Below are 22,615 nucleotides of genomic sequence, written 5' to 3'. Positions count from 1 at the left end.
CCTGGAGTCTGCAGCCAAACAGCAGTTTGAGGTGTACGACTTTATATTGCAGTGAAAAATGAACCCACAGTGAGAAAAACGTGACAGGAAGTGCCAAGAAACTGCTTGGAGTTCAGAATGTTGAAAGTGGAATTGTGTGCAAAAAAAGAACAAAAACACAGCTTAGAAGTTTGGTAGGTGGCTTCTGCTACCTTTGGGTTGAGCCATGCTTGGTGCAAAGCTAAGCGAGTCAACTGATAGCAGGATAGAATTTAACTGATATAATATTTTTATTGTATTGATCTCCTTATATGACACCGCAAAAAAGCAAAATAAGTGTATTATTCCGAAATGCCAAACAATTCAGTCAACAATCAGTTTCACAGTGAGAGTTTTCAGCAGCTGAATCAAAAGAAATGGAGGGATCACTGAAGCAAACCTAACCAGTAGCTGCAAAGCTTTCAAATGTTAGCTAATTTTCATGAAATTAACAGAACTGGGATATGTGAGGCCAGAAACAGCTTCAAAAACTACACACGAGTACAGCATGCTATGAAGCACAAACATAAACAGCATGGCGACTATAAGCCATGGGTCTTACCTGGACACACTGTGTTGCAGGTGCTCTTCTGCACTGACATGCCCTCACAGAAGGCTCCTCCATTGAGAGGAGCTGGATTTGTGCACGTTCGAGAACGTTTCTGCACACCCCGACCACACCGTACATTACAGGGGGACCAGTCTGTCCACGATGACCAGCCTCCATTCACTGTATGTGCCAAAAGATGAGGAAAATGGTAAGAACAGGTTCTACAAGAATGCAACTGGTATACATTGTGTGGTTACCGTTATATCTGTCTGATGTAAAACAGTACCAGAGTGACTGCAACATAGGGTTCACTCAGAGGTGACAATGAACATCCAAAACAAAACCCTTACAAAAATGATCAACAGCATCTTTCCTTCTGTCTACTTATGCCTCCTCTGCTGATTTGTTACCTAAAATAATACAGGATGATCGACTAATCAGCTCATTTGCTGTCATAGGGAAGGAAGAAATACTACTATTCCATTATTGTACATCTGTTGGAGGCTATCGGGAATAGTAAGTCTGTCAGGGACTTCATTAGCAGTATGGAAATTCATGATTGATGTACCTCAGCAATGGGGTGTCAGAAAGAATCAGATGCATTCATACAGCAGCTAAATTCTCTCTCTGAAAAAATAAAATAACAGGCTGAGAGATCAGTAAAACGAGCACTGAAACACTCCAATTAAGGTTATCCTTCAATGTGAGAGGAGGTGGTGCTAGTATGACATAATAATTTCACTTTCTACAAGGCAATAAAACTGCTGGAAACACTGTCTGCTGGCCTGCAGCTATACACAGTGTTTTACACAAGGTGTTTAGTGCTGGCAGATAAAAGCTGGGGAGTAGTGACAGCCCGCGTCACAGCCTTTCCATCATTAATAATTGAGTTCTTGTAAATATTGTGCCTGTGTCTCCTTGTTTGAACACGAGGGATCATTTGCCCATTACCTGCTCATTAGACTCTAGCGTGAAAAAGGCCACACGCTGTGTCTGAGCAGTGCTTTTTATATTAATGATTTTGTAGAGTTTGCTTGAGGTGCCAATTTGACACCATACTTCTGTAGCAAACATTGATATTTTGATGCAGACACGAAAGCTGTTTGGCACTGCTTTGATCATCTGTACTGCAGACCTGTCGTCATGACTCTTTTGCGGACACAGAATCTAAGCATAAATACATCTTCTTTTGAAAAGCAAGAAAAATCTAGACTTTGACATCTTACCGTAGACTACAACAGTTGCTGTGGCACTCCGCCTCTTGGCCACGATGTTGCTGGCAACACATGTATAGTTACCAGAGTCTGAGAGGCGGGCTTCTGAGATGATGAGATTATGGTCTCCTCTTGAATCATTGACGCCATCGTCATCAAAGCTCAGAGGCTCCTCATTTTTCAGCCATTCCACCTGAAAACAACAGAGTGTGCCAAATTCTTCAGATAGACATGTCTAAAAAGGTGACAGATGTGGCACCAGATATGATTGCTGTTTTTATGTGGTATGATGCAATACTTCAATAATAAGAAACACTGATATCCAAATATATAAAATAAAACAATAAAATTACGCTTAGTTATATTACAGCTTATGGTTATAATGATTTACTGCAACATTTTGAATATAAACATAGCATTAATATAGCTGCAAACAAATATCTGCTGTGTAACATTATCATGCAGTGATGGAATCTGAGCTTCTCTGTTCAGTTTTTTCTCTTTTGTCAGCTGGTCGGCACATTTGGCATGTGAGTCCCTCCCTTTGAAACTGATATCCCTCCATGTGCTTATAAACAAATGGAGATCGAGAATGACCTCCTATGAAAACAAACTTAACTGTAAGTTTTTATGTTACCATTTATTTATTGTTAATCATCAATTTATGATCGATTACTCTATGTTTAGGAATTTTTAGAGAAAAAAAGCGCAGGCCAGCATTGCGCTGGTTCCCTAAAATTCCAAATATTTACAAATATTTTGCTCATAGGATTTACTTAACTTATGAGCACTCGATCTGGTGGACAGTAGAAACAGACACATATGGAGTGGAACAGACACAAGCAGAGAAAAGGAGAGTCAGGTGAAGTGAATAATGTTACTATCACGGTTGCTACAGTCTTTTACTGCATTTTATAATGCCAGCGTAAGTTAATGGTTGTGGACGGAAATTTTTTATTGGTTCTTGTGTACACAGACACTCTAGCTGTAAATGAAACTGAAGGTTGGGGGAAGATATCACTGACTGCTGAGATGACATGCATTAGCGACATCTACTGGTTTTGAAAAGTTGCGGAGAGAACCTTCAGACTACTCTCTTCCACTGCTTATTAATTATTTTTACTTTACCAGAAAGACAGTCTGACTATGACTGGTTTAAAGAAATACAAACAAGGTACACTTTTTCCCTATTGCAGAATGATAATGCAATAGTGTGGTATCATTACTAACTATTTTAATGCTATATCTGTTAAAGTGTAAATATATGGGATAATACACTCACTTGTCAGTTTGCTAGGTACACCTAATGCAGTAGAATATGACAGTCTTGCGATAAAGCCTATATTTATGATGGTTATATGATTTGTATAAAAGTGTTTCTGAGGAGTGTTTACTCAAAGTGTTTGTGGTGCTGTTTTGTACTTCATGTGTTTGTGGATTTTAGTGTACCCTTAATGATTTGAATGAAATGGACAAAACGATAGAAACAACAGCCAGTATTAATACACTTATTAAGATATGTAAGGGGGCACATTCTGATTGCAAGATTAGGGGTTTGTAGGAAAAGAATAACATGGCTGACAACCACTCAGAGGCAGTGATGTAGTAGGTAGGTCACATCCTCCACCGTTACCAATTCAGTGGCCGTGTAGTGAGTGAAAGCAATAAGGAATTACAAAATAAAGGACGCTCTGTTGATGCTCCTCTCCCTGCATGACTGGCCCTGTAAATTGCCATTAATGTGCCACTAGCTCGAGCTTTTCATTGCGAGAGACGAGCTGGGGCATGAGGACAGGGGTTTGATTTATGGCAGTGTATTTGAGGATTAAAAACTCCGCCCCTCGGGGAGCTCCATGTGTTTGTGCGTTGGGTCATACCCTAGTGTGTGAGCGCCTGTGTGTTTGTCGAGAGTGTCCATTTGCCAAGGGAATGTAACAACAGCCAACAAACTCAGAGATTGCTTTGCTCTTTCGAAGCACCCTGGATGGAAAAATTGAGCTGGGAAATCAATAAATCAGGAGTCATGTTGTCAAAAGTGCTTTTTGCTCCTTTTGATGGGCCAAGAAGTCTTTCATCATGTGGCTTTAATTTAACTTTTTTCATCAATTGGTTCCACAGCTTTCAAGACATACCAAGCAACCAAACTGGTGGGCTGCAGTGATCCCTCTATCAGTTCTTTTTCTTCATAATTTTGCCTTTTACTATTTCACACCGTCAGTGTCTAATCAACCCCCGTCTTCTCCACGGCTGGCTAGTCTACCCAATTATGAAAGCAGTCAGTTTCAACCTTGTTCAGTGAAAAAAAATAGTGCAAACTTATATTTTAATCACAGAATTCACCCTTGTCTTGTGGTTTCTTCATACAAATCTCTCTGTTGTTTTCATACATTTCATATCATAAGCTTATTGATGCCATCACATTGTCATCTTTAATTTTGCTTTACCTATTGACAAAAAGGAAATAGCCTCAACTAGAAAATGATGAAAGAGGTCTTTTGTTTTTAACCAGGATCATTTTGTACATACACTAATCCACAACATTAAAACCATGTACAGCTGAACTGACTGACATTAATCATCTTATTAAGGTTAAGTCATAGTTTCTGCATCCATGTACGCAGACTGATGCTGACTTTGAAGGCAGACAGCGGACACAAAAGTGTTTCTGTCTATTCATATTATACCAGGTACACAATGATCTCCTCCACAGACATGTCGCGTTGCCCCTCATATAGAAACCAGAATATCACAAGACGTAAAAATAAAAGTGCCTCTGAAGTGAACCCACAACTACTCTCTCTATTAATGATGAATTTAAAAAGGTGTGGATGAAGCAGTTTCTTCTTGTAGAGCTTTTCCTATAAAAAAGAATATTTCTTCTGAGCACCATTTGCTTTCGTGATGCGTGCACAGTCATACGGTGCGGACTGTGTACAGTCTGCGCTGTCACAAATTTGGGAGTGCACAGAGACATCTGTTGATGAGTTGTCACAGATCCTCTCGGACTCATGAAAAACATGAATTGGCCTTTAGTTCTGCTGGGAAACCCCTGGTCCTGGCATTGGTGTGCATCGACCAAGCACACACTCCAGTGGTAACAGCACGTCCAAAGCCAAGGAGGGCAGTGTGCCCTGCCACATAGCAAAAACTACTAAGGAACTGCTTGAGGAACACAACCAAGAGCCCAAGGCATTGACCAGACCTCCCAACTCCCCAGATCTTGAGGCAACCAAGCATTTCTAAGCTCCAACCACAGAACCCCATCACAGGCTACAAATCATGACCTAAAACATCCCAGTGCTAAACACTACAGTCCATGGCCTGAAGGGTGAAATTTGTCGTGAAAACTTGAAGGAGACCTACACAATATTAGGCAGGTGGTTTTAATGTTTGGCATATTGTGTGCGGTACTTGGAAAAAAAAAAATTCTATCTCGAACACATCTCTAAAGCCACCAAAAGACACAATCTATAAAACTGTGCTGATAATTACCCAACAGCGACTTTTTGACCATCTGGCCATCATGATATGTAGGGTTATATGAGCAAAAGAAATCTTCTATTGGTTCATATGTTCATTTTAAGCAAAAAAAAAAAAAAAAAAAAGCTGCTTAGTATTTTTGCTCATCTTCCTGTGCTGATGCGATGTGAGAAAATGACACAGTGATTGTATACGGATGAAGCTACTGGTTATCATCTAATGGATAAAAACAATGTAAAAGACACAATTCTCCAAATTCAGTGCAGTAAGATATTATGTATTCATTATAATAGGAATTGTTACTTACGCTGCAAAGTTATTAAATTACTTTGAAATACATTTCCACTTATTTCAGAAAACAACTAAACTAAAAACTATTTCCTGCACTTTTCCACATTATCATAGTCCTGATGGAGCTATATAATGCAACAAATTCGCTGAATTGAAACTCAACCTCCAACCCTTTGTCCTCATATTCAGATGGTATGCAAATTTATAGAAAAGTGCTGAAATTAAACTTGACAGGTACCAAGATTTAACTATTACGTAGCTTAAATTAAATATACTTCAACATTTAGTGGATAATATGTCACCTCAAGAAACACAGAGGAAAACTAAATGCAGCGCCAAAAGCAAAAACTTACAGATGGGCTACACTGAAATACATAAAACATGTTTTTCGCAATGACAAATCTAATTTCTATCACAGGAAAGTAAAAATAATGAGGTGAATAACCATGCAACTGCTGTCTATTCTGCAGAAATGCTTCATTAATCCGTTATTAAACCAATGGAGATAAGCATTTTTCTCATTTACAGTACATCTAGGCCACAAAGGCAGTGTAAAACCACTGCTGTGCATTAAATGTGTGTTACTAATAGATGTGTATGTGTGCTAGCTAAAGGCATTGGACTAAATAGCAGGAATACATTACTAGACATTTAATGCGTATTACCCTTGAGTTGAACCAGCAGTAATCTGATAAGGTCCAAAGAAAACTGCAACTGATTATAAAAAGCATCAAAATGGTATATTTTCTATTGTATGTGCAGAGCTGTCCACTATCTGCAGGTAATAAATTATACATTACTGTAAAGGAAAGATCTAGCATAAGATATCTGTGAAATGCCATAAAGTCTAACGTCTGAAATCAAGGTAATTAAAATGATACTATCTTTTAACAAGGCGAGCGAACCATCAAACTTTCTTAACTTTCTATTACTCTAACACAGACCACTGGAAAAGTCAGGTTGAAATTGGAGGAGATCTATTGAAAATAGAGCCCAGATCTGATGGGATCAGAGCCCTGCCAGTAAAGTAGCACTTTGATATCAGAGGCGTGACACCTAACCATTTAACCAACTCAGGGGCCTGTTTTCTTTCCCCATTTTTTTGGCAGTTCATAATGTAATTGACACATAAATCACTAAAGTGAAAGTGAATTATCTAAATAAATGACATTATGGGATTTACTATAGAACATCTTCCACGGTACAGTATAAATGGTAGGTATGTATCTAGAGATGCCTTTATTTGACAGCACAGCTGAAAAAGATGAATCAAATAATGACTTACTACTCAGATCATTTATGCCTATGTAGTATGTGCCCAAGCCACTAGGCAACAATTCAGTTATCCACAATTAAAACTTTAAAGATATATCTGTGTTATATTTTGTTCAGAAATACAGTCTAGACATTGTTAATGTGGTAAATGACTATTCTAGCTGGAAACAGCTGATTTTTAATGGAATATCTCCATAGGGGTACAGAGGAACATTTCCAGCAACCATCACTCCTGTGTTCTAATGCTACATTGTGTTAGTTAATGGTGTTGAAAGGCTAATTGATGATTAGAAAACCCTTGTACAATTATGTTAACACATGAATAAAAGTGAGAGTTTTCATGGAAAACATAAAAATTGCTTGGGTGACCCTAAACTTTTAAACGGTAGTTTACAGACACACACACACACACACACACACACACACACACACACACACACACACACACACACACACACACACACACACACACACACACACACACACACACACACACACACACACACACACACACACACACATATATATATAAAAAAAAAATTTAGCTGTCTATGTTGTAGATAATTGATTGGGTTTCAGCTCTTAAATTAATCACAAATTATTTTAGTAATCAATAAATCCGTTCCAGCAATTTTTGAAAGAAAAAAATTACATATTTTCTGATTCCCGCATCTAAGATTGAACATTTTCTGATTTCTTCTCCTCTAAAACAAAACAAATATTTTTAGTTTTTTAGTTAAATTATTTAAGGAAGTCATCTCTGGCTTTGGGAAACACTGATTGACATTTTCACCATTTTCTGACAATTTATAGACCATCCATCCATCCATCCATCCATCCATCCATCCATCCATCCATCCATCCATCATCTATACACCGCTTAATCCTCATTAAGGTCGCAGAGGGCTGGAGTCTATTCCAACTGACTTAGGTCACCAGTCTACAGACAGTTTAGACAATTTAGTTAACATGAGCATGTTTTTGGACTGTGGGAGGAAGTACCTGGAGAAAACCCATGCATGCAGTGGGAGAACATGAAAACTCCATGCAGAAAGAATCTGGGAAGGCCAAAACGCAAACTGGGGATCTTCCAGCTACAAAGCAAAAGTCCCAACCACCAAACCACCAAACCACCACCGAGTAAAATATAAATCAACAATGAAAATAATTGCTCATTTCAGTTCTACTTAAAATTCACAGAAACTTTTCTGGAATTATCATGCCTTCTTTAATGTGTTTTTTTTTTTTCTTTTTTTCCCTCCAGACAGCAGGTGTGTACTCTCTGTATACTTATCTAGTACATGTAAAGTTAGAAAGTGTAGTGGAATCAAAAATTGAGTGGGTGCCATTTAAAATTGGATGTCAATGATAGCAGAATCACACCGATAAAGAAACTATATTCACTGTGTATTCATCACATCCTGAGACCCACCTTATCTCTTAAACAGGGTCTGATTTAGTACCGATCTCTACCAGAAAGTATCTCTCTTGCATAGCTGACAAAGATTAGTAATGTTGAAGCTGTTAACACTAATTCACTGTTTGCCAAAAGAGTCCGTGCCACTTGCCCGGTATTATGTCAACAGACTTCAGAGGGGCTGGCACACGTTGTGGAGCTGCTCCGTTTGTGATTGAACATTCAATGATACGATTTTTGGCAGCCTCCTCTTTACCTCCCTTAGTGTGCTGTTAGGAAAACTGTAGCAAACAACGCCAGAAACAGAAGTCTGTGGAGTTTTATCTGACAGCTCATTCAGAGTTCATCAAATTAAGGTAACACTGTTCGCTTCTTGTGCTCAGAGACTGTAAGAAGGCATCAATATGTCGACAAATGAAACACTCAAGCAGCATTACAAAGGGCTGACAAAAAACCTGAAAACACCTGAAATGCTTAATGTAAATGATCAATACTGAGAACAATACATCACAATAGCAATGATCTAATATTCCACTGTCATGTAACTTTTTTAAGCGATAGTAAAACTGTTATGTTTATTAATATCAATCACAAATAGTGCAGGTCTATTTGAATATCTAACATAAATCACATGAGACTTTACCAGTTTAACAGATTCATGACATTATATAGAGCTGTGCAATACAGATAATAAATTTGTCACAATAAAATGTTTCATTTCACTCGATATCTCTAATTGCTGATCATTTTGACCTATTTTAAATGAAGTTTAATTTCATGCTTTCATAGCAGTTTGAATCTTATTGAAACTATCAAACATACTATCAAACACTTCTATTATTAGGTGTTTGTCGCTGGTACACATTGCTGTTGTTTTACTGCCCAGGCCTAATACTATAATATATAGCTAAATGTAATTTATGTCAAGTAAAATAATGAATTTCATACTCAACAAGAAAGATGTATTGATCTAATAAGAAATTTATGAGAAAAACAAATGTCATTTTACAGATTTACTTCACTAATTGTAATGTATACAAAACCACAGTGAAGGAGGACGGCTGAGGTGTGGACTTCTGGGATTCTTGTGTCACAAACATAAACTGTTTAATGGTGTTTTAAGTCTGCAAGAATCTTCCAACCACTCATAAAAACATTACAATTTTCTAATCAATACATTTGTGCTGGTATCAATAACAAGTGAGCTGTTAGAGTGTTAAAGTATCGATGACTGCTGTATCGATCTGCTCTTCACTGAGGATCATTCACTTGTTGTCTTTTTGCAATACTGATGAATTGCAAAGATAATGTTTCCTAGTTCCCAGTATCGGATCTGTGGTTATATACTTTCTCACTGTTTGGTGTATGCTTTCATATCTATTCAATATATGTCTACTTGAACTCTATATTTAATCTGTGTACATCATTGTTTTACATTTTGCACCACAAATATTTTAAATGTTGTATGTAATAACAAGTAAAACATTGTACATTTACTTAATCTTCTAGAAGTAGTGAGCATTTGTGCGTAATAATACGCTGTAAAGAAGAAACTGTAAAAAATAGTCATATTTAAAAAATAATAATTTAAAAACATTTAAATAATAAAATAATTATTTTGTTGTGAAAACTGAATGTAAAGCAATACTTGTTTTTTTGTTAACTGTCACTAATTGTATGATTTTAAAAAATATTTACAGTATTAATTTTGAAATTAACAGGTTCATCTATTAAATAAATGGAAACATTTGTGAAATTTCCTTTTATGTTTTCGTTGTTATTCACTGTAACAGAATTAAATGATATATTATATACATTAGTCTATTTTTCTAATTTTATATATATATTTGTGTATTTCAGAACTACAGAAATCATTAGCAAGACCAAAAAGGAAAAATTTTGCAAATTATTTTATCAAATTTTTTGTGACAGTGTAGACGGGGATGCTGCAGTTAAAATACCAAAAGAAACAAAACAAAGCAATGGTTTTCAGAATTTATTTAGTGACACGAAATATTAAAAAAAAAAAAAAAAAAGAGAACTAATGACAATAAAAACAATGAGAATATATGTTTAAAAAAATAGAAAGCTCACATTTTAACATTATCCTGATTTAGAAGCTATGAAGGCATTTGGTAGCTCTTCACACTGTTGTAAAGGACTTTTGAGCTCAGTAAAAAATTATACGTACACTACCAGTCAAAAGTTTGGACACACCTTCTCATTCAATGGTTATTATTTAATTACTTTATACATTGTAGATTAATACTGAAGACATCAAAACTATGTAAGAATACATATGGAATTATGTTGTAAACAAAAAAGTGTTGATCTTCAGTATTAATCTACAATGAAGAAAATAACGCAAATAAATAAAAAGTATTGAATGAGAAGGTGTGTCCAAACTTTTGACTGGCAGTGTATGCAAAATTATAAAACAGAAGTAGAAAGATGTATCTTAAATAAAATATAAACAGCAGTTGTCCTTTTCAATGTAACTGACCAAAAATGTGTCGCTCTAGTCTTTCTGTGATCACTGAAGGGGAGAATGAATGTGATTTCTCTTTAGTGGAGAGTTTTTTTGGTCCCTTATCTTCGGAATTCTTACACTACAGTAAATTCAAATCATCGTTTTGTGCTGTGGCGGGTTTTTCTGTCTCATGTTTTTGCTTTGATGAATCTGTCTCATTCTGCCCCTACTTTAGTCTTTTCCAGTGTTCGCTGCAGGAAGTGTATAATCCCGGAGCGTGATATGCATTCTGTGTCGGTCCTAGAGTCTCTCCTTTGGGGGAAAGCGATAGAGAGATGCACATGCAGATGAGGAAACAGGGACAGGACAGACTCAAATAAGCCTGATAAGCAAGTGCCTGGGGAGGCCAGGAAACAGATTTGCTTAATTGGCACATTTGTTCCACTTAGATAGCAACAACCAGTGTTGAACTACACCACACCTAACACAGCAGACCAGGCCTCAGGGGCAGTCTGTGAGGGTGGCGTCAAGGTCACCATGTTGACCATTAAACTGCAGCGAAGTTAAGCTACAAATCAGATCTGCTCTGTCCCTCAGGAAGTTTCCCCAGTAACTTTTGTCTTGTTTACTATCAGTTCATTTCCAGCCAGATGAGAGAGAGCAAATAAAACGAAGCCATGAGATATTGAAAGCAGCATCAAATGGTCAGCAGGGGGTTCATGAAGCAGGCGGCAGAGTTTCATTTTTCTGATAGCTTCAAGCTGTCTGAAGATGTTGACATGAGAGAGCCGACAGGCCTGGGGCACTTTGTGTTTATTTGTAGAGAGGTATCATCTTAAACATAACACATAAGTCATTCCAATTCCTCCCTGCACCAGGCCTAAACACCCAATTATTCTGAAAGCAGATGTAATGACCTACATTTACAATCAATTCAATGGGAAGTGAAAGCGACATGAAGACGATTACAAAGCATTGCAGGAGGTTTTGTTTCATCTGATTCAATTAAGGTTGATTTTCATTAACAAGCGCCCTCCTCCTTTCACTTCGCTCATGCCTGCACCCCCTCCGTCTTCCCTCAGTCATGTACGGCCTTTTTCTCAATGCAACAATGACTTTCATGAAATCACATTAAACAAATGAGCCCTCTGAATCTGACAGCTACATATTCTGGAGGCGGGGTACCTAAATCCTTGTCGTGTCCTTGGTTTATCTCTGCACCATCTCTGGAAATGTTATGTTTATCACTGAATAATTACATTTTAAGCACTTCAAATGACTTTGGATGAGAGGCTTGATGATTAATTACTCTTGGTATGGAATACTTGGGCGGTTAATGCGGGGCTAATGATTGGAAAACATTTATTTTCCCCCTAAACTTACTGAGGTCTTTTTTCCTCTCCACCACTAAACTTTAAAAGCCAGTTTTCACTTAACTTATTTACAGCTGGCAAGACTCATTAGGTATTTTCCTGCGTGTCATTTTAAGTAGGCTGTACAACAGAGGTTTGACAAATTTCTCCTTAAGTCAGACTTTGACATGAGCGCTTCCTACATGGTGGATAAACTAATCCCATTCCTGGTTGTGACAAATACCCCCTCAATTAGTCACTGAACACATTTGGGGCAGAAAATGGGCCATGTAGTTTCAGAATCTAAGTATCCTGTTTTAAGGATTCATTAATTGAAAGTTTCATCTTTTCCATCAGTTCGTGTTTTTTTTCTATAGTCGTGTTTCTAGAATATTGTCAAACTGATTTTAAACAAACTTTTGAAATGTAATCAAAAAAACTTACCAGGAGTGAATAAACTAAGTTGTACAATTTTATCAGAAGGTTACGGTACAGGTGACATTACAAATGGCTAGAGAAGCAGAAGAAGAAGCTGGAAATGACAGTTAAAAAACACAAAATACATGAAGAAGCAAAACTTTGGCCATCCATGAATGAAAAATGGATAATTGTCTTCAGGAACTGTTCACAAATTGTTAACTGTTTCATGCCAGCTGGTATTGGACATTTTTCATGATGTCCAGAGAAAACTCCTGATAAATCACATAAGCTAAATGTTCACTAAATCAGACTTTTTTCAAAAATGGTGTTTGGATCTTCCATTAAATCATGTTGAACAAAGTAAACACCCAATACCAAAGCGAATATAAAGACTTTTTTTTGCACGTTGTAGATGTTTCTTCCAGACCTTGACATTTCCATGAACTTTTTCTAATGCAATACTTGAAATTATGAATAACACTACATTATGAAAACCCAGGTTTTGACAGCTATTGCATGTTACAGAAACTAACGGTTTCCTGGTGGCTCCTTGACTGCTTTTATGCATTAATTATGCCGACATTATTATAGAACTGATCTGTCTCCTGTTGGCTCTCTGTGCTGTTTAACTGTTTGTGAGGAACTGAAGTGGTTTCACACATTATTTCAGTGTCTCTCCACACAAAAATGAACAGTGAGGAAAAATAATTCTGATTTATATATATTCTGTTTATTTATTTGTTCATGGTTAACCTGATAGAGACAGATACAATAATCGCTGATAAACCAAAACCAGCTCTCCAATGCATTATTGTATAATTTATAGCAAATGCTAGCAACTCTGTCTTCCAAAAGGTATACTTCTTTGCAACTAAAATGCATTTTAGCATATGTTTAGAAAGAAGAAACATATTTTCTCCCCGAAAAGAAAGAATCTGATATCATAGAAAATGCATCCTGTTTGAAAGAGCCACAAAGTCGCTTTATGTTAAAATAGTATCCTTTTATAAGACGTTTGACTAGTCCCATCCCATCAAATATATGATTGATTGTCTAAAGAGAAGTGGCAGTAAAGCAACAAAATAAATGGCAATTTAATTTAGTTTAAGCAACAACCTCTGGGGCTGAAAAATTAGATGAACAACAAAGTGTATTTCCTCAAGTGGCCACTTGAGACTGGCTCCAAAAGTGAGTCAATTCCCATAGACCCCCATGTTAAAATGGCCAAGTTTACATAATAAATAAACATGTTTACAGCCTGGTGCACAAAACTGTTTTGGTCTTGCTAATTTCCTCATTCAGGACAACTGCGCAGGGGATGTATTTTTAAATGGCTCACCAATTTAAATTATATTAAGACTCAGAATGATGCATAATTAAGGTTGTGGCTGCTCTGAATGCCAGGTGGATGCATCACAGGAGAGTCCATGGGTCGCCACAGCTCCAGACACGCTCTACCCCTTTGCTCATTTTTGGAATAGCTGAGAGTTGAGAGGAGGGAGGCGCTGCCAAGATGGCGACAGCTGGAGCCACCACACTGAGCTTCAAACACACTCTTCAGGAAACCTATGGGGACGTCACGGAGGTTCATCTATTGTTAGGTAAAGTTAATGGCTTAATTGTACAGGGAAGTCCTCTTCAGGAGATGGAAAGTCCCTAGAAGGACTAAAAGGGTAAGTAAAGTCCAGTAAAATAACATACTAAATGTAAAATACAAAAAGACACGCTAGAAAATAGAATAAAACAAGCACTGAGCAAATGTACACTGATTATTTAGGAAAAAAAAGGAATTATATTTTCAATTGGCCTTTAAGAAAAAAGATTATGTAAGTAAAAGATATGTATGTTTTTGTGGTCAATCAAAGCCAATAATACTTCAACATTATGGTGGATAAAATGTGTATTATAAACTGCTCTGTCTATAAAAAGAAGAGCCAGCTGAAACTCTTGTCACCAATAAACTGAAGCAGGCTTAAGCTGTTTTACTATGATCCATTCTCTGTGGTCTGACTTACAGTGAGCACAGATTATTGCCTCTATCACTGCTGGGACAGATAATGTGGCATTCTGATTTTCATTAACATCCTACACAGCCCAGTAAACTCCCGGGTGGCTTAGTTACAGCAAGATGCGGATAAAGTTCTTCCCTCTCTCGCTGTTAGTGTTGCCTCCAAGAACATGAACAGAGCAGCGACATAAGGGGATTTCAAGCTGTAAAGTCGGCTATACAGCGTTTATGTGTAAAAACAGGATACAAAGTTGGAGCTCGTTTCATTTGCATCTTGTCAACTGAGCATTTATTGTCACAGCATCACAAGTTTTAATTTCCATCAGGATGCAGACTGCAGGAATATGGAAGCTTCAAATAAATATCGTGACCAAAATAAATATGCCTCACAATACAAACAGAGTTTAACAGATCACACTGCATCGTGACCTCAATTCCTTAAAACTCAAACTGTAGCTGAGCTTCAGCTTCTCTCTGAGCCAAATTTCACAGTGCTGGTTACAAAAAAGGCTTTAACCTCTCAGCAATGCCTAAAGTCATAAAAAGAGAAAAGTACAGCCACTTCTCCAACTCTGGAGAAGTGGCTGTGCGTTTTTCTAGGTGCAAGTCACACTTGAGGGAGCTGGATTTGTCACTGCATTATTTACTATTACCATTCTCTTTGTTAGCTGGAGTCACATTAATGAATGCATGAGGAGTTGCCTATTTGATGACCACAATGCATTGGGGAGACTCGCGGTACACCGATGCTCCATTTGTGTGAGCTGAATCATTCATCACACACACGCACACACAAACACACACACACATACACTTTTATGCACTTTATGTGTGCTTCCCGAATCCATTGCCACCTTTAAGGAGACTTAAAGCCCCAATCTACATTTTTTGTGAGCAACATTTTATTAGTACAACGATACAGAACTCACAATGGAGTTAGCTGAAGAAAATGTTAAAATTTTCTGAATATTCACACACAAGTTCTGATTTTTAGCTGAAATTTAAGATTAACCATGGCTCTATTTGGATTAGGGTATTACATATTTTATGAGACTAGAAACATACCAAATTTATTGTTGCTAAAAATTATAATTAAGCACTGTCTGAAGCCTACAGACATCAGAGACATACTGTAGTATGCACTGTTGCACTGTGTAAGTCTGTACTGCAGCCATCCTCACTTTCATTTTTACTGAGGAGAAGGGACTGACTTATCAGCAGCTAAGGAACTGTCCACTGTTTGGTCCTAAAAGGTTTCTGTTGCAACTCTTCAACTTGAATTTCATTTTGGGGAACAGGAAGAACAGGCTACACAGTGGCTTGGTGGCTAGCACTTTTGTCTTGTAGCTAGAAGATCCCTGATTCGCGTCCTGGCCTTCCTGCATAGAGCTTGCCTGTTCTCCCTGTGCATGCGTGGGTTTTCTCCGGATACTCCGGCTTCCTCCCACAGTCCAAAAACATACTGAGGTTAATTGGTAACTCTAAATTGTCTGTAGGTGTGAATGTGAGTGTGATTGTTTGTCTGTATATGCAGCCCTGTGATAGACTGGTGACATGTCCAGGGTGTCCCCTGCCTTTGCCCTAAGTCAGCTCGGATAAACTCCAGCCTCCCCATGACCCAATGAGGATTAAGCGGTGTATAGATAATGGATGGATGGATGGAAGAGGAAGAACTTGCAGGAGTGGAGAACAATAGTTGTTTTGGCATGTCCAAAAAAACATGGATGTTTTCAATGCCCTCTGATCGTGTTTAGGTTTTTTGCTTTTTATGGGTGCAGTCTCAGAACTTCTTGGTCAGACCTCCTATCTCCACTGTAGCCTTCATAAGTTGTATGGCAACTTGATGGCTTAGCTGCTCAGAGTTAGAACATTGTTTTCCTTCAACAAAACTGTCAAATAAGGTAGCAGTGGATCATTTTAAATATCTATTCCATGCATGAAGTCATGATTATGTCAGGAAAACATGATCACCAAACAGACTGTTATGCAACATTTCCCTCTTATTTCTACCTATTTGCACATTGTCATGCAGTTTAATAGACCTTGAAATCCAGCAATAAATCCTATTTGAAAGGATGCCTTAAATGTTATTGTCAACACTGTGATAGGCAGGCTCTGATTCAAAAATCAATGTATTTTGCGGCCCTGTTGTGTAATTACATTTGATTGTGTAATACAGAGAATAGAGCTTTAGAAATACCTGGGAATGTGCAGGCAAAGTCGACGTTCTGAAATGAAACAGTTTCTTGCAAAGTCTGCCAATAACACACCATGTTTGAGTTTGCTTCAACATGGTACAGCTTTATTTGTTGATGGATACAAAAGCGAGACTTGCAAGATTCTCATTTTCCATGACAAATCTACAAGAGAAATTGTTAGACAGAATACTCTTTTTTTTCAGATTTAAGGGACTAAACTTAATTTTCGAGTTGTAGATAGGACACAGAGTTTGTTGACATGCAAGCTTTGCATGTGCACAGCAAACATGCGATGAGCAGTAGAGGAAAACAAAAAGAAACATAATATCATAATGAAATATTTTGACAACAAATTATAATGTTAACCAAAAAAGGCACTCTGTTGGTGATGTATTCAAGTTGTTGCCATGACAGGAGGAAACACCATTTATTTGTTTCACAATTTCAATCGGCACCAAGAAGCTCTGCATGATGAGTGTGAAGCCAGATCTGAATGACATCCAATGAAAACAGCTATTTGGGAAGCCTTTACCGGAGCTAAACCATATGAGAAAGGTTCCAAGAAGCAGAGAGAAAGCAATGATGTGATAACTTTTCACCTTTTGTTAGACATGACACCAAAGAGGGTTTTAAAAACATGATCCGGATGCTTGACAAGCAGCATTTAATGTCATCATGAATCTATTTTTCTCAAGTTGCCATCCCAAAACGAAAGATACAAGGTGAAACAGAGCTGTCACAAGTGAAATATTGTGCAGCTACAACAGACTTGTGGTACAACGGAGCTCAACATAAATCTGACCGTCCGCTTCATTTATGACTTCCAACTGAAAAGTTGCCATTTGCAAACAGATCATACAAAGCGAGAACATCACAGCAGGGCTGAGAGGAGCTACTTGGGGCCGTGATGAAAGACGTCAGTTCTGTGTAAGAACAACCTCTGTGACGAATGTGATGAAGGCTGCTGTCCTGAACAAGGGAAGGCTGCAGAGCTTTGGCCATAGACCCAATCTTACAGCTGGTAAGTTACACCCATGCTATATTTACTAAGTTGTTTTCTGTTTATTGCAGAAAAACAAAATATAGCAGTGGTAGTTGTTTTTTCAATATCATGCAGCTTTACTGCCAAAATGAATGCAAACTCAGTCAAGAATAACCAAGTTAAGCCAAAAAAAAAGTGAATGAACTTAACTAAGTTAAATGAGGTTAATATCAACTCAACTCATACTCAATTTTCATCTCAAATCCAGTGTGCTGGAAAAGAGCCAAGATGATGAAAAATGGGTTACTGTCCCAATCATTCTGACTGTGTTGAATATTAAGTGAAAAATCAATGTGTTTCTCAACTTACTGCATTATAAAACATATAACGAACATGTCAGTTTTACTGCAGTGTTTGGAAATTACTCACCCAAAACAAAGCTGAAATCATTAGCATAATAAAACATGAATTACTTATTAGTGTATGCAAAGGCCTGTCAATCAGTTTCTGAGTAATAGCGGGGTTCCAGTCCTGTGCTTTGAATTTTGCCGGTACAGCTGTCATTTTGTTTACGTATATATCACAGACTGTGCCTTTACGTAAATGCAAAGCTTCAGATGCTTGGGCACACAGGCTTTGATATTGACATATCTGCCGACTGAGCCTCCACATGGAGACACACAACATCAGAGCGCAGCACACAACACAGCACTCAACAGGACTGTCCGTGAGAGGCTCATTTTATATTCATAGTAAAAATTAAAATGGCAATGACAGGCGCTGGCTTTCAGACACACACAAACACTCAGCCTCAGAAGAAAGAGAGCGAGGGTGATGGCAGGAGCGAAATGAATACATGACATCTAAATAAGTCATAGCCATACATCCTTTTACCGCAGAACATAACAAACAGAGGACGTAGCAATGCATATAGATAGATAGGTAACACTCCCAGTATAAGAGTGATTGCTCTAACCTGAGCAGAGCAGCTCTGAGAATCTAAACAAATGGCATCTTCAGCTCATCATCTACAATTCTGGTTTATAGGAAAACTGAGGAGAAAAGCGCATATGTGTCTTTGATTTGCTGTGGCTGGAGAGTAACACAACAATGCATAATGAAAACAGAGCTACACTGTGAGGAATCCAGACAGATGACGGCCCCTCTCCAGGCAACACAGGAGAAAATGTTACTTGTTTGAAGTGCAAGAAGCCCTCACCTCAGCCACAGGCACTCCCTCTGGGGGACGACAGTGCAACACAATCATGCCATTCAGAGGCACCTCAGTGCCTTGGGGGTCCTGCTCAAAGTTCTTCCTCAGGTCTAGGGAAGAGAATAAAGCCTGCATTAAAGAACATGCAGTGTGAAGGAGCAACCAAACATGCACATTAAAAGTCAAATTATTTCATGTGTGACCTTCTCTCCTGGTGCAAACATACATGGACATAAAATAATAATGCTTTCTCAAAAAAATCATGCCACTGGTATGAAGAGGAATGACCTTTTCACAGACTGCAAGATCAGTCTGGTATCAAAGTGACATGGAGTTGCTTACAGGCAATTCGGACAGTTGCCTTGCGGCTCTTGGAGGTTCCCAGGTGACTCCAGGCAACACACAAACACCAGTAGTCCTCTGGGCCATGAAAGTCCTCCACCTGCTGACGTGACACGTTGATCATCACTTCGCGGATCTTCAGCCCTGCAGACAAAAGGGATGATTGCTTAGATTAGCTTTCATTACATTGCAGGGATGATCAATCAAAGAGATGAAGATTCATAGGGACAAGATGATGAGTGAATTTTGAATCTGATAAGATTATCAGCAGTAAACAGATCTGCCATTTGCCAGGAGGAGATGGAGGAGACACTGCTTGTCAAACCAAATACATTTCAGTGATTTTGTTTGGACAACAATTTAAACTGTACATTTTAATCCAGTTCAAATTCATAGAGCTAACCACTTCACTCTGAATATTAATACCTGTGCCATTACTCGCCTTTTGACAAATTTCTCTTGCAGTTTTGGTAAAACAATAGAAATAGTTTGTTAGGCTTCATACCTGGGTAAACCATAATCCATTTAAACAAAAGCGACACTAAATTCTTTCCAGGGGATGCATTAGCTGAGAAGAGGAACACATCGTCCTCTTATTGATTTAACAGGAAGTGCGAGCACTGTTTTTTTTTTCTTGGACAACATTACAAGGGCCTATAAATTAAGGTAGAAAAGAGCGGCAAAATAGTGCAATTAAATACTGCATATGTGTACAGATACTTTCTATGACAATCAAATCATCTATTTCTGCAGCACAGCTTTGACTTAATGTCACACAGGTCATTCGCTAATATCTGTATATTGTCTGTGATGCAGCCCATAATAAGCTAGGAATGAGATGAGCATTTTTTGAGACAACTGATGGGAATTTAAAAGCCTGCTATATCAATTATGTCAAACTACGCACAAAAGATGACAGGCTTGGGGCATTAATGTATAATAGGGTGGCTTTATTGGGTATCGAGGAAATTGCAGCTTTCAACCGAGGTGCGTGATGTCTGTCCAACCCTGCAGAAACTCGAATTTCAGTCAGCCAGCTTGAACAGATTTATTAATATGTGAATAAAGAGCTATGAACAGCTAATGTTTGGTGTGTAGTGTCCAAACTCATCACTTCCCGCGGCATGCAATTAAGCTTGCACAGTGGGGATCGGGGGTGACAATTACAAACAACCACCCCCTGAAAGACAACTAGTACTAGAGCCTATGGATAGATTCTGGAGTTGATGTGATGCTGATTAAATATTTCAAAAGTTCAACAATGATACAGTGAAAGCAGAGACACAACCAAAGCATAACAGCTAAAAGAGATGCGAAGTGTCTTATGTTATATACTATTTAAATTTATACGGTTTTTAATTTTAGTGTTTAATGAAATCATTTCACAATCAAATCTCTTTATGAAGCCTCGTGTGTTTTTTTTAAACAATGCACTCTGTAAAAAAAATTACTAAACCTGACTTGACAGCAGCAAGATCTGTTTTTCTTTTTAATTCTACAAGTTTTACTGACAGAATCTGACCTCAATTGCAAAACAGGGGACACAAATTCACAACTCTTGGTCCCCAGATAGCTCAACAAGTTGAGCGGATGACCCATGAACAGGGACTACAGTTCCTGATGCAGCGGCTTGGGTTTGATTCCAGCTCACGGTCCTTTACTGTAATGGGTACTTCTCCCTGCTTTCCTGTCTGCTTCTCTACTTACCTACTGAATAAAGCCAACAAAGGGCTAAAAAAAAAACCCTTTATATTTAACTTAAAAAAAATCACAACTCTGACTGTATAGGTTTTAAATTAAATACGTTAGAATAAAGAAGCATATTTCATGGTTAAAGGTGCAATATTCAAGCCTTTGAGCATAAATTTAACAGCAAACAACTATTTGCTATGAAAAGATGTAGTGAAATAATGGTATCCTTAGCTGCCTCTAAGCCTCTCTGTTTTTGGCAGATGGCGTGGCTGTATGTTAGTGCATGTGTGTCCCTCCCTTTGAAACTGTTCACATGTATGAGTGACCTCCAACAACACACTGGAAAAGGGAAAGAGCAATCCAGTGTTCACCCAGTGTCCTTAAAGTACATAGTATCTGCTCCTCTGGATGGACATGTCAGATGAATGAACAAGTTGTATATTAATCACAAGGTTGACCATTTGATCCCTGGCTTCTTTATGTCCCGAAGTGTCTTGGGCAAAATACTAAACCACAAGATACTCCCGATGGCAGCCTAGTGCCTTGCATGGTAGGTCTGCTCCAGCGATGTGTGAATGAGAAGCACATTGTAAAGTACTTTAAAGGACCTAGCTGAGGTTAAAAGATGACATTTAGGTTTGACTAAACAGACAAACGTAAAGTGAAGATAATATCACTTGAATCGACAACTTGCTACCATCATTTGGTGTATACCACAATGTCATCGAATGACATCCAGTGTTTCTGAATACTGCACACAGAACCTTTAATCTAGAACACTTGAAGTTTTAATTCATACTTCTTGTTGATTTTTTGACACTTGTGGTTTCTGATGGTTGAAATAAGTCGGCTTAAATACTTAAAAAAAAACTCCTTGAGAAGCTATTACTTCACAAATACAACAGAAGAGCACCTGGTTTGTCTTTTGTTTGTTGTAGTGCAGCCAACAAACCTATTTACTTAAAGAATAAATCAATTCTTGGCATTTTTCTATCATAAGCAGTCACAAGTACCTCTGTAACCGTGGCTGGTTCTTCTTGTTTCATTACTCCTTTCAGTATTTAAAACTGGCAAAGACAGCTGCCAAAAAATTACCAACAGAACCATATCTTGTTTAGTCAACACTTTTTATGATGCATGAGCTCATTTGGCGTAACCTTATTGCCTTTATAAATTGTGTTTCCTCTGATTGCTACACAAAAAATGGGACCCTGTGTTTTGCCAGTTCAATGCTTCTAATGTGAATAAACAGCAGCAGAAAGTTTGGTGGTTTGCATTAGTAGCATCTTAATGCAGCTCTGACACAGCTGTAGGAAAGTGAACAGTAAACTGTGAGGCTGTTATCAATGAGATGAAACTGCAAGCATGTATATATTTTTTTCCCATCCCTCATGTGTAGGCAGGCAATTAGAATCCAGGATGCGATGGAGGACTCTGCCATGAATGAATAAGGAAAAATTCTATATAGAGAAGTAATTACTGCAAATGCTGATATGATCAGCATAATATATATAGTCAATAATGATTGATTTCCTGAATTGAATTTTCTGAATCTTGCAGAAAAAAATTCAGAAAATAATAATTTGAGTTTGATTGGCATTAATTATTTTAAATGTAGCAGCTATAGAAGCTTGTTCAATTTCAAGAAAACTAGAGGTAGATCGTCACTGATTTTCAGAACATCTAACAAGTC

The 22,615-nt window shown here is 37.9% G+C and overlaps 1 protein-coding gene across 1 annotated transcript in view; it reads right to left on the bottom strand.

Annotated features, from left to right (window-relative positions):
• Positions 1-22,615, bottom strand: part of LOC111566186 (netrin receptor UNC5D) — a 195,974-nt gene that overhangs the window by 44,787 nt on the left and 128,572 nt on the right. Inside the window, exons 3-6 of the mRNA XM_023266654.3 lie at positions 19,231-19,374; positions 18,895-18,998; positions 1,795-1,975; positions 581-748 (exon numbers count right to left, since the gene is read on the bottom strand). Coding sequence (XP_023122422.2) covers positions 581-748; positions 1,795-1,975; positions 18,895-18,998; positions 19,231-19,374 — 597 coding nt within the window. The remainder of the gene's footprint in view (positions 1-580; positions 749-1,794; positions 1,976-18,894; positions 18,999-19,230; positions 19,375-22,615) is intronic.

Source organism: Amphiprion ocellaris, chromosome 17 (assembly GCF_022539595.1).
Source record: "Amphiprion ocellaris isolate individual 3 ecotype Okinawa chromosome 17, ASM2253959v1, whole genome shotgun sequence".
NCBI classification, from domain to species: domain Eukaryota; kingdom Metazoa; phylum Chordata; class Actinopteri; family Pomacentridae; genus Amphiprion; species Amphiprion ocellaris.
Note: the sequence above shows the minus strand (reverse complement) of the source record. Positions and strands in the feature narration are given on the sequence as shown.